Source organism: Narcine bancroftii, chromosome 13 (assembly GCF_036971445.1).
Source record: "Narcine bancroftii isolate sNarBan1 chromosome 13, sNarBan1.hap1, whole genome shotgun sequence".
Taxonomy (NCBI): Eukaryota; Metazoa; Chordata; class Chondrichthyes; order Torpediniformes; family Narcinidae; genus Narcine; species Narcine bancroftii.
In genome coordinates, this window is record NC_091481.1 from 88612028 (window position 1) to 88627917 (window position 15890).

Here is a 15890-nt window from a genome sequence, read left to right on the forward strand (position 1 = left end):
TTGAAAATACAACAATGGTATATAGAAATGAATAAATGTATTCCATTAGAAAAAATAGCATATAGTTTAAGAAATAATATTGAAATATTTGAACAAATATGGGAGCCTTACATGAAACACAATAGCGAAAACCTACCGGGGACATTCACTACCTAAATTAACGAAAGGAGAAGGAAATGAAAAGAATTGACTCAGTGGAATTTCTTGTTTATTTTTATTGAATGACAACATTGTTTGACTGGTTTAATGTATCCTAGATTTTGTACTTTAAATGGACGGGAGGGGGGAGGTAGGGAGGGTGGGATGGAAGGAGGGGGGGGGATGGGAGTGGGGGGGGGGAGAAAATGGCACTGTATATATTTGAAAAGGAAAAAGTATGTATCATGGTTAATGTGGTTTATGGTATGAAAAATAAAAATTTAAAAAAAAAGAATCTGCTCTCGGTGATGTTTCGTGAAGAATCTGCTCTCGGTGATGCTTCGTGAAGAATCTGCTCTCGGTGATGCTTCGTGAAGAATCTGCTCTCGGTGATGCTTCGTGAAGAATCTGCTCTCGGTGATGCTTCGTGAAGAATCTGCTCTCGGTGATGCTTCGTGAAGAATCTGCTCTCGGTGATGCTTCGTGAAGAATCTGCTCTCGGTGATGCTTCGTGAAGAATCTGCTCTCGGTGATGCTTCGTGAAGAATCTGCTCTCGGTGATGCTTCGTGAAGAATCTGCTCTCGGTGATGCTTCGTGAAGAATCTGCTCTCGGTGATGCTTCGTGAAGAATCTGCTCTCGGTGATGCTTCGTGAAGAATCTGCTCTCGGTGATGCTTCGTGAAGAATCTGCTCTCGGTGATGCTTCGTGAAGAATCTGCTCTCGGTGATGCTTCGTGAAGAATCTGCTCTCGGTGATGCTTCGTGAAGAATCTGCTCTCGGTGATGCTTCGTGAAGAATCTGCTCTCGGTGATGCTTCGTGAAGAATCTGCTCTCGGTGATGCTTCGTGAAGAATCTGCTCTCGGTGATGCTTCGTGAAGAATCTGCTCTCGGTGATGCTTCGTGAAGAATCTGCTCTCGGTGATGTTTCGTGGGCATATGGTGGTGCAGGAAGTAAACAGTGTCAAGCAGGATAAGTGGACCGTGTCATTGTATCCAAATGGAACAAATATTCCTTTCAAGTGAGACATGGGGAAAGCTGCAAATCTCCTCCAATAATTCAAATCTTTATTTCTGAGTTGCTCCCAACTCAAAATCCAGATATAAAAAGAAAAAAAATAATAGTGTTAATCAATACATAATTGACAATAAATATGAAGCCCCCTCCTCCCCCACCCCCCTTCCACTGATGCTGTTTAAATATATCCAGCACCACCCCCTTGATTGTTCGGGATGCGACTTTGAAATTAAAAAAAGCCCAGATGCTAGAAATCAGAAATAAATAATTCAGCAGGTCAGACAATCTCCTGTGGAAAGAGAAACAGGAAAGATTTCAGGTCCAGAAACTATCCTGAGTGCAGAGAAAGAGAGAAAATTAAGAGGGTTTTGATTTCCAGAGAAAGTGAGGGGGTGGGATGATCTGGTTGGGTGGGACCAGAACAGCCATCTTGTTCTCAATGTCACCAAGAACAAGGAGTTTATTTGTTGATTTTAGAAAGGAAAGAGTGAGGGACCTACACCTTTGCACACTGATGGGATGGGGGTGGAGAGGTAAGATCACAACGTTGGGAAAACTCAGCAGGTCAAACAGTGTCCTTTATGTAGCAAAGATAAAGATTCAGAACCAACATTTCAGGCTTGAGTCCTTCATCAAGGTGCGAGCAAAATGTAGGCAGGTGCCTGAATGATGGGAGTGGAAACGATTAGAACCTGCAGATTTTTGGAAGTTCATATTTTGGAACACCCCTTCAGGAGCCAGCCCTTCTACATAACTGTGAAGAAGGTACACCAACACCCCTACTTTCAAAGAAGTCTGAGGAGATTTGACATGTTGTCAAATTCTATGAAATCTCTGCAATGCACTGGGAAAAGTATACCGACTGGTTGCATCAGAGCCTGGTTTGGGAATTCTAATGCCCAGGAACGCAGAGGCTGCAGAAGATAGCCAACATAGCCAGGTCCATCACAGGGTCTGATCTCCTGTCCACGGCAGACATCAAGGTGAGGCACTGCCACAAGATGGCAGCCAACATGGGTGGCACAGTTAGTGTAGCAGTCCAACGCAGTTACCGCATCAGAGTCCTGGGTTCAAATCCATCGCTGTCTGTAAAGAGTTTGTACATTCTCCACATGTCTGCATGGGTTTCTCCTGGGGGGTCCAGTTTCCTCCCACCCTTCAAAAGTGTTCAGGAGTTGTAGGCCAATTGAATGTAATTGGGCGGCACGGGCTCGTGAGCCAGAAGGGCCATGAACCGTCTAAACTTCAAAAATTAACATCACCCTGGTTACAACCTCCACTCACGACAACCTTCGGGCAGCAGGAACAGAAGCCTGCACCACCACACCTACATATCCCAAACCAAGGCTACCAGTAGAGTTAACAACTAATATTCCATCTGGGCACTCTCCAACCAGAATGCAGCAACGTCAACCTCCAATTTCTGTTAAACCCCTCCTCCAAGTCTCTCTCTTTCCCCATCCCTCTGACTCCTTTTGTCCAGCTCCCCACCCCTTCCTCTCCATTCAGAGAGCTACCCCCTCCCCATCACGCGAAGCTTTCTTCTTCTCCCACCCATATCCATGTATGACCTCTTACCTACTGTCCTTTCTCTCCCACCCCTTCTTCTCTCCTGACCCATACATTTTTATTCAGGTGCCTCCCTGCCAGTCTTTTGCTCATAACCTTGACGAAAGGCTCAGGCCCGAAATGGATCCCTTTGTGTCCTATTGGCATGACGTGACCCGCTGAGTTTCTCCTCCACTTTTGTATATTACACGTAGACGTTTTGTTCCAACAGCTATCGGGCCCTTGAACCTCCCCAAGTTACACTAATCGTTGACTATTCTGGCAAGCCTGCAATTGTAGTTGTCTTTCAGTTGTTTTTTTTACAAAGTACTTGTCAGTTACAGCATGTCAGAATGTTGGTGCGTGTGCGCATCGTACAATAAGTATGGTGACGAATGAGCCTTACCATTGAGCAAAAACTAAACGTGCTGGAGATCTTGCAGCAGCTGCGGTGGCAGAAGGATGGTGTCACCTCGGTTCAAAACGTAACAAAAGGTTGAGGCCTGAAATGTTGGTTAACCTTTGGTTCCTATGGATGTGTGACCTGTGAGTTTCTCCAGCACGAGGTCAAATTACGTTTAATGTCATCTGCTTGTACAAGTACAACCTGATGAAAGTGTTTTCCAGCCCTTGATGCAAAACACACAGACATAACACACATACAGACAAACAATACATGTGCAGGACAAGGATTCATCCATACAAATAAATAAATAGTTTCATGAATATGAGAATCTTGGAGGGTGAGTGAGAACAGTTCCTTGGGTCGATCACCATTCTCACTGCCCGTGGGAAGAAGCTGTTCCTCAGCCTGGTGGCGCTGGCTCTGATCCTCCTGGATTCTTCCCCAACCGGAGCAGCTGAAACATGCTGTGTGTGACGTGGAAGGGGACCTCAGTGATTGTATGAAGAGGGTGCCTCTTCATACAATGATCCCGGTTGATCATATCGATAGTGGTGGGGGTGGGGGGGGGGCGAGGGAGACCCCAGTGATCCTCTCTACCACTCTTAGGGTCCTGTGGATTGACCTCTGATCCATTTCTCTGCAGCAACTGTACACAGACTGTGATGCAGCCGGCCAGGACGCTCTCGAAAGAGCACCTGTAGAAGGTTGACATGATGGTGGCCCGTGGCCTTGCCCCCTTCAGTCTTCTCAGGAAGTGCAGTCACTGAGCGCCTTCCTGACAAGTGAGTAGATGTTGAGGGTCCCCGACTGGTCACTAGTTCAGTGAACTCCAAGGAACTTGGTTCTCACCACCACAGAGTTGTTGTTATTTAGTACATTGTACTGCAGACTTTCCTGTTCAATGCCCGAGATCATGGTAACAGCCTCCATCTCAGAAGGAGGAACTTTCCTGAGCCAGATCTACAACGTGTTGAATAACAGCTGGGGACAATTGTTCATATAACCACATACAGCACAGAACAGGCCATTTGGCCCTACTAGTCCATGCCAACAAATCGCCACCCTCCTAGTCCCACTGACCAGCACCTATATAACCACATACAGCACAGAACAGGCCGTTTGGCCCTACTCGTCCATGCCAACAAATCGTAACCCACCAAGTCCCACTGACCAGCACCTATATAACCACATACAGCACAGAACAGGCCGTTTGGCCCTACTAGTCCATGCCAACAAATCGTCACCCACCAAGTCCCACTGACCAGCACCTATATAACCACATACAGCACAGAACAGGCCGTTTGGCCCTACTCGTCCATGCCAACAAATCGTAACCCACCAAGTCCCACTGACCAGCACCTATATAACCACATACAGCACAGAACAGGCCGTTTGGCCCTACAAGTCCATGCCAACAAATCGCCACCCACCTAGTCCCACTGACCAGCACCTATATAACCACATACAGCACAGAACAGGCCGTTTGGCCCTACTAGTCCATGCCAACAAATCGCCACCCACCTAGTCCCACTGACCAGCACCTATATAACCACATACAGCACAGAACAGGCCATTTGGCCCTACTAGTCCATGCCAACAAATCGCCACCCTCCTAGTCCCACTGACCAGCACCTATATAACCACATACAGCACGGAACAGGCCGTTTGGCCCTACTAGTCCATGCCAACAAATCGCCAACCACCTAGTCCCACTGACCAGCACCTATATAACCACATACAGCACAGAACAGGCCGTTTGGCCCTACTAGTCCATGCCAGAACAAATCGCCACCCTCCTAGTCCCACTGACCAGCACCTATATAACCACATACAGCACAGAACAGGCCGTTTGGCCCTACTCGTCCATGCCAGAACAAATCGCCACCTTCCTAGTCCCACTGACCAGCACCTATATAACCACATACAGCACAGAACAGGCCGTTTGGCCCTACTCGTCCATGCCGGAACAAATCGCCACCCTCCTAGTCCCACTGACCAGCACCTATATAACCACATACAGCACAGAACAGGCCGTTTGGCCCTACTCGTCCATGCCAGAACAAATCGCCACCTTCCTAGTCCCACTGACCAGCACCTATATAACCACATACAGCACAGAACAGGCCATTTGGCCCTACTAGTCCATGCCAACAAATCGCCACCCTCCTAGTCCCACTGACCAGCACCTATATAACCACATACAGCACAGAACAGGCCATTTGGCCCTACTAGTCCATGCCAACAAATCGCCAACCACCTAGTCCCACTGACCAGCACCTATATAACCACATACAGCACAGAACAGGCCGTTTGGCCCTACTAGTCCATGCCAGAACAAATCGCCACCCTCCTAGTCCCACTGACCAGCACCTATATAACCACATACAGCACAGAACAGGCCGTTTGGCCCTACTCGTCCATGCCGGAACAAATCGCCACCCTCCTAGTCCCACTGACCAGCACCTATATAACCACATACAGCACAGAACAGGCCGTTTGGCCCTACTCGTCCATGCCGGAACAAATCGCCACCCTCCTAGTCCCACTGACCAGCACCTATATAACCACATACAGCACAGAACAGGCCGTTTGGCCCTACTCGTCCATGCCGGAACAAATCGCCACGCTCCTAGTCCCACTGACCAGCACCTCTATAACCACATACAGCACAGAACAGGCCATTTGGCCCTACTCGTCCATGCCGGAACAAATCGTCACCCACCTAGTCCCACTGACCAGCACCTCTATAACCATATACAGCACAGAACAGGCCATTTGGCCCTACACGTCCATGCCGGAACAAATCGCCACCCTCCTAGTCCCACTGACCAGCACCTCTATAACCACATACAGCACAGAACAGGCCATTTGGCCCTACTCGTCCATGCCGGAACAAATCACCACCCTCCTAGTCCCACTGACCAGCACCTATATAACCACATACAGCACAGAACAGGCCGTTTGGCCCTACTAGTCCATGCCAACAAATCGCCAACCACCTAGTCCCACTGACCAGCACCTATATAACCACATACAGCACAGAACAGGCCGTTTGGCCCTACTCGTCCATGCCAGAACAAATCGCCACCTTCCTAGTCCCACTGACCAGCACCTATATAACCACATACAGCACAGAACAGGCCGTTTGGCCCTACTCGTCCATGCCGGAACAAATCGCCACCCTCCTAGTCCCACTGACCAGCACCTCTATAACCATATACAGCACAGAACAGGCCGTTTGGCCCTACTCGTCCATGCCGGAACAAATCGCCACCCTCCTAGTCCCACTGACCAGCACCTAAATAACCACATACAGCACAGAACAGGCCATTTGGCCCTACTCGTCCATGCCGGTACAAATCGCCACGCTCCTAGTCCCACTGACCAGCACCTCTATAACCATATACAGCACAGAACAGGCCATTTGGCCCTACTCGTCCATGCCAGAACAAATCGCCACCCTCCTAGTCGCACTGACCAGCACCTCTATAACCACATACAGCACAGAACAGGCCATTTGGCCCGACTCGTCCATACCGGAACAAATCGCCACCCTCCTAGTCCCACTGACCAGCACCTCTATAACCATATACAGCACAGAACAGGCCGTTTGGCCCTACTCGTCCATGCCGGAACAAATCGCCACCCTCCTAGTCCCACTGACCAGCACCTCTATAACCATATACAGCACAGAACAGGCCGTTTGGCCCTACTCGTCCATGCCAACAAATTGCCACCCTCCTAGTCGCACTGACCAGCACCTCAAAAACCATATACAGCACAGAACAGGCCATTTGGCCCTACTAGTCCATGCCAACAAATTGCCAACTACCTAGTCCCACTGACCAGCACCTATATAACCACATACAGCATAGAACAGGTCGTTTGGCCCTACTCGTCCATGCCGGAACAAATCGCCACCCTCCTAGTCCCACTGACCAGCACCTATATAACCATATACAGCACGGAACAGGCCATTTGGCCCTACTCGTCCATGCCGGAACAAATCGCCACCCTCCTAGTCCCACTGACCAGCACCTATATAACCACATACAGCACAGAACAGGCCATTTGGCCCTACTCGTCTATGCCGGAACAAATCGCCACCCTCCTAGTCCCACTGACCAGCACCTCTATAACCATATACAGCACAGAACAGGCCATTTGGCCCTACTCGTCCATGCCGGAACAAATCGCCACCCTCCTAGTCCCACTGACCAGCACCTCTATAACCACATACAGCACAGAACAGGCCATTTGGCCCTACTCGTCCATGCCGGAACAAATCGCCACCCTCCTAGTCCCACTGACCAGCACCTCTATAACCACATACAGCACAGAACAGGCCATTTGGCCCTACTCGTCCATGCCGGAACAAATCGCCACCCTCCTAGTCCCACTGACCAGCACCTCTATAACCATATACAGCACAGAACAGGCCATTTGGCCCTACTCGTCCATGCCGGAACAAATCGCCACCCTCCTAGTCCCACTGACCAGCACCTCTATAACCACATACAGCACAGAACAGGCCATTTGGCCCTACTCGTCCATGCCGGAACAAATCGCCACCCTCCTAGTCCCACTGACCAGCACCTCTATAACCATATACAGCACAGAACAGGCCGTTTGGCCCTACTCGTCCATGCCGGAACAAATCGTCACCCACCTAGTCCCACTGACCAGCACCTCTATAACCATATACAGCACAGAACAGGCCATTTGGCCCTACTCGTCCATGCCGGAACAAATCGCCACCCTCCTAGTCCCACTGACCAGCACCTATATAACCACATACAGCACAGAACAGGCCATTTGGCCCTACTCGTCCATGCCAGAACAAATCGCCACCCTCCTAGTCCCACTGACCAGCACCTATATAACCACATACAGCACAGAACAGGCCATTTGGCCCTACTCGTCCATGCCGGAACAAATCGCCACACTCCTAGTCCCACTGACCAGCACCTCTATAACCATATACAGCACAGAACAGGCCGTTTGGCCCTACTCGTCCATGCCGGAACAAATCGTCACCCACCTAGTCCCACTGACCAGCACCTCTATAACCATATACGGCACAGAACAGGCCATTTGGCCCTACTCGTCCATGCCGGAACAAATCGCCACCCTCCTAGTCCCACTGACCAGCACCTATATAACCACATACAGCACAGAACAGGCCGTTTGGCCCTACTCGTCCATGCCAACAAATTGCCACCCTCCTAGTCGCACTGACCAGCACCTCTATAACCATATACAGCACAGAACAGGCCATTTGGCCCTACTCGTCCATGCCGGAACAAATCACCACCCTCCTAGTCGCACTGACCAGCACCTCTATAACCATATACAGCACAGAACAGGCCATTTGGCCCTACTCGCCCATGCCGGAACAAATCACCACCCTCCTAGTCCCACTGACCAGCACCTATATAACCACATACAGCACAGAACAGGCCATTTGGCCCTACTCGTCCATGCCGGAACAAATCGCCACCCTCCTAGTCGCACTGACCAGCACCTCTATAACCATATACAGCACAGAACAGGCCATTTGGCCCTACTCGTCCATGCCAGAACAAATCGCCACCCTCCTAGTCCCACTGACCAGCACCTCTATAACCACATACAGCACAGAACAGGCCATTTGGCCCTACTCGTCCATGCCGGAACAAATCGCCACGCTCCTAGTCCCACTGACCAGCACCTCTATAACCACATACAGCACAGAACAGGCCATTTGGCCCTACTCGTCCATGCCGGAACAAATCGTCACCCACCTAGTCCCACTGACCAGCACCTATATAACCACATACAGCACAGAACAGGCCATTTGGCCCTACTCGTCCATGCCGGAACAAATCGCCACCCTCCTAGTCCCACTGACCAGCACCTCTATAACCATATACAGCACAGAACAGGCCGTTTGGCCCTACTCGTCCATGCCGGAACAAATCGTCACCCACCTAGTCCCACTGACCAGCACCTCTATAACCATATACAGCACAGAACAGGCCATTTGGCCCTACTCGTCCATGCCGGAACAAATCGCCACCCTCCTAGTCCCACTGACCAGCACCTATATAACCACATACAGCACAGAACAGGCCATTTGGCCCTACTCGTCCATGCCAGAACAAATCGCCACCCTCCTAGTCCCACTGACCAGCACCTATATAACCACATACAGCACAGAACAGGCCATTTGGCCCTACTCGTCCATGCCGGAACAAATCGCCACCCTCCTAGTCCCACTGACCAGCACCTCTATAACCATATACAGCACAGAACAGGCCGTTTGGCCCTACTCGTCCATGCCGGAACAAATCGTCACCCACCTAGTCCCACTGACCAGCACCTCTATAACCATATACGGCACAGAGCAGGCCATTTGGCCCTACTCGTCCATGCCGGAACAAATCGCCACCCTCCTAGTCCCACTGACCAGCACCTATATAACCACATACAGCACAGAACAGGCCGTTTGGCCCTACTCGTCCATGCCAACAAATTGCCACCCTCCTAGTCGCACTGACCAGCACCTCTATAACCATATACAGCACAGAACAGGCCATTTGGCCCTACTCGTCCATGCCGGAACAAATCACCACCCTCCTAGTCGCACTGACCAGCACCTCTATAACCATATACAGCACAGAACAGGCCATTTGGCCCTACTCGTCCATGCCGGAACAAATCACCACCCTCCTAGTCCCACTGACCAGCACCTATATAACCACATACAGCACAGAACAGGCCATTTGGCCCTACTCGTCCATGCCGGAACAAATCGCCACCCTCCTAGTCGCACTGACCAGCACCTCTATAACCATATACAGCACAGAACAGGCCATTTGGCCCTACTCGTCCATGCCAGAACAAATCGCCACCCTCATAGTCCCACTGACCAGCACCTCTATAACCACATACAGCACAGAACAGGCCATTTGGCCCTACTCGTCCATGCCGGAACAAATCGCCACGCTCCTAGTCCCACTGACCAGCACCTCTATAACCACATACAGCACAGAACAGGCCATTTGGCCCTACTCGTCCATGCCGGAACAAATCGCCACGCTCCTAGTCCCACTGACCAGCACCTCTATAACCACATACAGCACAGAACAGGCCATTTGGCCCTACTCGTCCATGCCGGAACAAATCGCCATGCTCCTAGTCCCACTGACCAGCACCTCGATAACCACATACAGCACAGAACAGGCCGTTTGGCCCTACTCGTCCATGCCGGAACAAATCACCACCCTCCTAGTCCCACTGACCAGCACCTATATAACCACATACAGCACAGAACAGGCCGTTTGGCCCTACTCGTCCATGCCAACAAATTGCCACCCTCCTAGTCGCACTGACCAGCACCTCTATAACCATATACAGCACAGAACAGGCCATTTGGCCCTACTCGTCCATGCCGGAACAAATCGCCACGCTCCTAGTCCCACTGACCAGCACCTCTATAACCACATACAGCACAGAACAGGCCATTTGGCCCTACTCGTCCATGCCGGAACAAATCGCCACGCTCCTAGTCCCACTGACCAGCACCTCTATAACCACATACAGCACAGCACAGGCCATTTGGCCCTACTCGTCCATGCCGGAACAAATCGCCACCCTCGTAGTCCCACTGACCAGCACCTCTATAACCATATACAGCACAGAACAGGCCGTTTGGCCCTACTCGTCCATGCCGGAACAAATCGCCACCCTCCTAGTCCCACTGACCAGCACCTATATAACCACATACAGCACAGAACAGGCCGTTTGGCCCTACTCGTCCATGCCGGAACAAATCGCCACCCTCCTAGTCCCACTGACCAGCACCTCTATAACCATATACAGCACAGAACAGGCCATTTGGCCCTACTCGTCCATGCCGGAACAAATCACCACCCTCCTAGTCCCACTGACCAGCACCTATATAACCACATACAGCACAGAACAGGCCATTTGGCCCTACTCGTCCATGCCGGAACAAATCGCCACCCTCCTAGTCGCACTGACCAGCACCTCTATAACCATATACAGCACAGAACAGGCCATTTGGCCCTACTCGTCCATGCCAGAACAAATCGCCACCCTCATAGTCCCACTGACCAGCACCTCTATAACCACATACAGCACAGAACAGGCCATTTGGCCCTACTCGTCCATGCCGGAACAAATCGCCACGCTCCTAGTCCCACTGACCAGCACCTCTATAACCACATACAGCACAGAACAGGCCATTTGGCCCTACTCGTCCATGCCGGAACAAATCGCCACGCTCCTAGTCCCACTGACCAGCACCTCTATAACCACATACAGCACAGAACAGGCCATTTGGCCCTACTCGTCCATGCCGGAACAAATCGCCACGCTCCTAGTCCCACTGACCAGCACCTCGATAACCACATACAGCACAGAACAGGCCGTTTGGCCCTACTCGTCCATGCCGGAACAAATCACCACCCTCCTAGTCCCACTGACCAGCACCTATATAACCACATACAGCACAGAACAGGCCGTTTGGCCCTACTCGTCCATGCCAACAAATTGCCACCCTCCTAGTCGCACTGACCAGCACCTCTATAACCATATACAGCACAGAACAGGCCATTTGGCCCTACTCGTCCATGCCGGAACAAATCGCCACGCTCCTAGTCCCACTGACCAGCACCTCTATAACCACATACAGCACAGAACAGGCCATTTGGCCCTACTCGTCCATGCCGGAACAAATCGCCACGCTCCTAGTCCCACTGACCAGCACCTCGATAACCACATACAGCACAGAACAGGCCGTTTGGCCCTACTCGTCCATGCCGGAACAAATCACCACCCTCCTAGTCCCACTGACCAGCACCTATATAACCACATACAGCACAGAACAGGCCGTTTGGCCCTACTCGTCCATGCCAACAAATTGCCACCCTCCTAGTCGCACTGACCAGCACCTCTATAACCATATACAGCACAGAACAGGCCATTTGGCCCTACTCGTCCATGCCGGAACAAATCGCCACGCTCCTAGTCCCACTGACCAGCACCTCTATAACCACATACAGCACAGAACAGGCCATTTGGCCCTACTCGTCCATGCCGGAACAAATCGCCACGCTCCTAGTCCCACTGACCAGCACCTCTATAACCACATACAGCACAGCACAGGCCATTTGGCCCTACTCGTCCATGCCGGAACAAATCGCCACCCTCGTAGTCCCACTGACCAGCACCTCTATAACCATATACAGCACAGAACAGGCCGTTTGGCCCTACTCGTCCATGCCGGAACAAATCGCCACCCTCCTAGTCCCACTGACCAGCACCTATATAACCACATACAGCACAGAACAGGCCGTTTGGCCCTACTCGTCCATGCCGGAACAAATCGCCACCCTCCTAGTCCCACTGACCAGCACCTCTATAACCATATACAGCACAGAACAGGCCATTTGGCCCTACTCGTCCATGCCGGAACAAATCGCCACGCTCCTAGTCGCACTGACCAGCACCTCTATAACCATATACAGCACAGAACAGGCCATTTGGCCCTACTCGTCCATGCCGGAACAAATCGCCACGCTCCTAGTCGCACTGACCAGCACCTCTATAACCATATACAGCACAGAACAGGCCATTTGGCCCTACTCGTCCATGCCGGAACAAATCGCCACGCTCCTAGTCGCACTGACCAGCACCTCTATAACCACATACAGCACAGAACAGGCCATTTGGCCCTACTCGTCCATGCCGGATCATGTCCTGACTCGACAGAGCGTTTCTCGTCGCGACGCTGGAGAGACCGAAGCGTTTCGGGTCAGGGACTGTTGTGGCACCTTGGGCTTCCTCTGCCCGAATGTGCAGCCCGGGGAGGGGGTCGGCGCCGCTGTGTCGGCGGATCGTGCAAGGGGGCAGGAGGAGCCAGAGTTTGAGTCACCGTCCCGCAACTTTCCCCACCCAGTGGGAGGGGATGTCGCTCAAGGCTGCACGAACCTCCGGCAGCTCAGAACCTTGCGACCGTCCGCCGGGATCGGGGTCCCAGCGGCGAGGGGCTCACCTGCGAGGGTCATGGAACTTCTGCTCACCGCTGCGCTCATCGCTCTGTCTCTGACCCTGCTCGTCTACTGGCGGCGGGGCAACTCGGGGCACCGCAGGCTCCCCCCGGGTCCTCCCGCCCTCCCGCTCCTCGGCAACAGCCTGCAAATCGACAAGCGAGCCCCTGACCGCTCTGTCCTGCAGGTAAGCCAGTGCTCCTCAGTCCCCCTCAATTCCTTCCAACTTGCCTCTCCACCAAGTTCACAGGGACCTCGGGAACTTTGCACATTGCCGGCCCCTTGAAAACCATCTGCCCCAGGGACAGTTCGCTGCTCTGCAAATCCCACCTGCCTCTTGCGAGGGAGATGCGACCTCAATATTTTCAGCTTGAACCTGAGGGTCAGGGATGTTGGGAAAAAACAAAGATTAAGAGGCAGAACCAATGTTTCGGGCAGTGGTTCTCAACCTTTTCCTTTCCATTCACATCCCACTCTGCCATGGTTGCTCAGTGATTGTGTGTGGGGAAGAAGAAAAAGTTTGAAACTCCTGTTTTCATCGTCCCTCATGGACTCGTGATGTGCACGGTTTCACAACTCCAAAGGACATGGGCCAGGGACCATTTTTCTCAAGCAAAATATTTCAGGTATAATGGGGTCCAGAACCTTCCCCTCCCACTCACAACCCACCTGAAGAGATCCACTGGTTTAGGGGCTTGAGCCCTTCATCAAGGTATGGAAAAACTGTAGGCAGGCGCCCAAACAAAATGGTGGGTGGGAGGAGGAGCACGGACCCAAAGGCAGGAGATCGGGCAGGGAGGGCACAGCGGCAAACAGGGTGAGGGGGGATGGCTCTGTGAATGGAGAGGGAAGGAGAGAGGGATGGGGAAGAGAGGGAGAATGGAAAGTCGGCTGGCAGAAACCAGAGAAGTCGGTGTCGATGCCGCTCAGCTGGAGAGGGCCCAGTCGGAAAATCAAGTGTTGCTCCTCCAAGTTACGGGTGATCTCGGAGGGATAGTAAAAGTATGAGAGTGGGACACCGAACTGAAATGGTTGGCCACCGGGAGGTTCCTGTCACTGGTGCAGACAGAACCAAGGTGCTGAGTGAAGCAATCTCCCAGTCTGTGCCCAGTCTCTCCGAGGTAGAGGAAACCACGATGACCCCTGCAAATTCACGAGTGAAGTGTTGCTTCACTTGAAAGGCCTGTCTGAGGCCCCGAATAGTGGTGAGGGAGGAGTGTTGGCACCTCCTGTGGTCATACAGAAGTATGGGATGTTAGCTAACCAGTTTTAAATTAAGATTTACAATAATTTCAAGTTTGTACAAGCAGGATAGACAAAGGTTCTGACAGCAATTTACTTTGAGATATTGTAAATAAAGAGGACAGCTATTTTAGGTGGGTGGGGGGGGAGTGCTTAGATGTGTGGGGCTAGTTTTTCTTTTACAGAGAGAGTGCTGGGTGCCAGAGGTAGTGGTGGAAGCAGACACCACAGTCTCATTCAGGAGGCTTCCAGGAGGAGGTCAATCAGAAAACCTGCAGTTGCTGGGGTCGACTGCAATCCACAACATCGCTGGAGAAACTTGGCAGGTCATCCATAGTGAACAAAAGGCAGTCGAAGTCCTCCATCAGGATTGTGAAAATTCAGGCAGACGCCTCAATAAAATATGATGGGGAAGGAGGAGGATCATGGGATAAGGGGATACAGGTGGGAGGGTAGAAGCTGTGAAGTGAGGAGGGAGAGGGTGAAGAAGGAGAGTTCTCTGACAGGAGAAGGAAGGGAAGGGGTGAGGAGCTTGTGGGAGAGAGACAGAGGGACGAGAGAAGGAGATTCAGGGGACAGGGTTCACAGAAATTGGAGCAGTCGATAGTGATGCCATCTGGTCAGACACTGCCAAGAATTTTCGGTGTACTCATCTTGGCTGGACGTGAGCACAGATGTGTCAGTGTGGTGTGGGATTAAAGTGACTGGTCACTGGGAGGTCCTTGCTGTTGCAGCTGACAATGAAGTTGCTCAACAAAGTGATCTCCCAGATTATGGGGGAAGTGAACAGCTCCGGAAAGCACAGGCCACCTGAGGGAAGGCCACCTGAGGGAAGGTGGCTCGTGAAGCTGCAGGCCCACTTCCTGAATGGCCACAGCATCTCCGTGGGCTTCTTGAAGGTGAAATGTTGCTTCCAGACAGACATATGGAAATGCAGGGAATAGAGGAGATATTAATATTGGTCATAACTTTTTATAGTATGGAAACAGGCCTCATTTGCCCCAGCCAGCCAAACTGTCTACCCAAGTTTGTCCCATTTATGACCATAAGACCATAAAGTGTATGAGCAAAATCAGGTAATTCAGCCCACCGTTCATATCATGGATGATGTATTTTTCCTGTCAACCCCATTCTCCCCTTCTCTCCATAACATTTGACACCCTTACTGATCAAAAACCTATCAACCTCCACTTTAAATCTACCCAATGACTTGAGTCTCCACAGCCTCTGTGGCAATGAATTCCACAGATGCATTTCCCTCTGGCTGAAGAAATCCTCTTGTCTCTGTCCTTTTATTCTGAGCCTGTGCCATCTGGTTCAAGACTCTCCCACCTCTTTCCCACCTTCTCCACGGCCACGCCATCCAGCCTTTTCAGTATTTACGGTTGTTTGTATCAATGAGATCTCTGCTCATCTTTCTAAACTTCAGACCCAGAACCATCAAACCCTCCTCCAACATTAACTCTCATCCCCAGGATCATTC

The 15890-nt window shown here is 51.4% G+C and overlaps 2 protein-coding genes across 2 annotated transcripts in view; one reads left to right on the forward strand and one right to left on the reverse strand.

The window, feature by feature from the left end:
- Positions 1–204: 204 nt before the first annotated feature.
- LOC138748108 (uncharacterized) lies at positions 205–15332 on the reverse strand. Its single transcript, XM_069907796.1, has 7 exons — positions 15120–15332; positions 14850–14938; positions 14238–14394; positions 13980–14149; positions 13397–13541; positions 13171–13346; positions 205–1227 (listed from the first exon to the last, which is right to left on the reverse strand). Exons 1-7 carry the CDS (start codon positions 15330–15332, stop codon positions 420–422), a joined length of 1758 nt encoding a protein of 585 aa, XP_069763897.1. The 3' UTR covers positions 205–419.
- LOC138748447 (cytochrome P450 2C28-like) overlaps positions 13048–15890 on the forward strand; it is a 35395-nt gene continuing 32552 nt past the window's right edge. The window contains exon 1 of the mRNA XM_069908692.1: positions 13048–13352. Within this exon, the coding sequence (XP_069764793.1) occupies positions 13182–13352 (171 nt within the window). The 5' untranslated portion in view covers positions 13048–13181. The remainder of the gene's footprint in view (positions 13353–15890) is intronic.

Bases quoted from the DNA above. Each gene is read 5' to 3' on its own strand.
- LOC138748108 (XM_069907796.1), bottom strand. From the start codon at position 15,332: ATGTCTGTCTGGAAGCAACATTTCACCTTCAAGAAGCCCACGGAGATG. The intron at 14,395-14,849 runs GTATCCCCTTAT...GTATGACCACAG, and splicing joins CAGCTTCTACCCTCCCACCT to GAGGTGCCAACACTCCTCCC. The intron at 14,150-14,237 runs GTTCTGTCTGCA...TATCCCTCCGAG, and splicing joins TTGCTTCACTCAGCACCTTG to ATCACCCGTAACTTGGAGGA.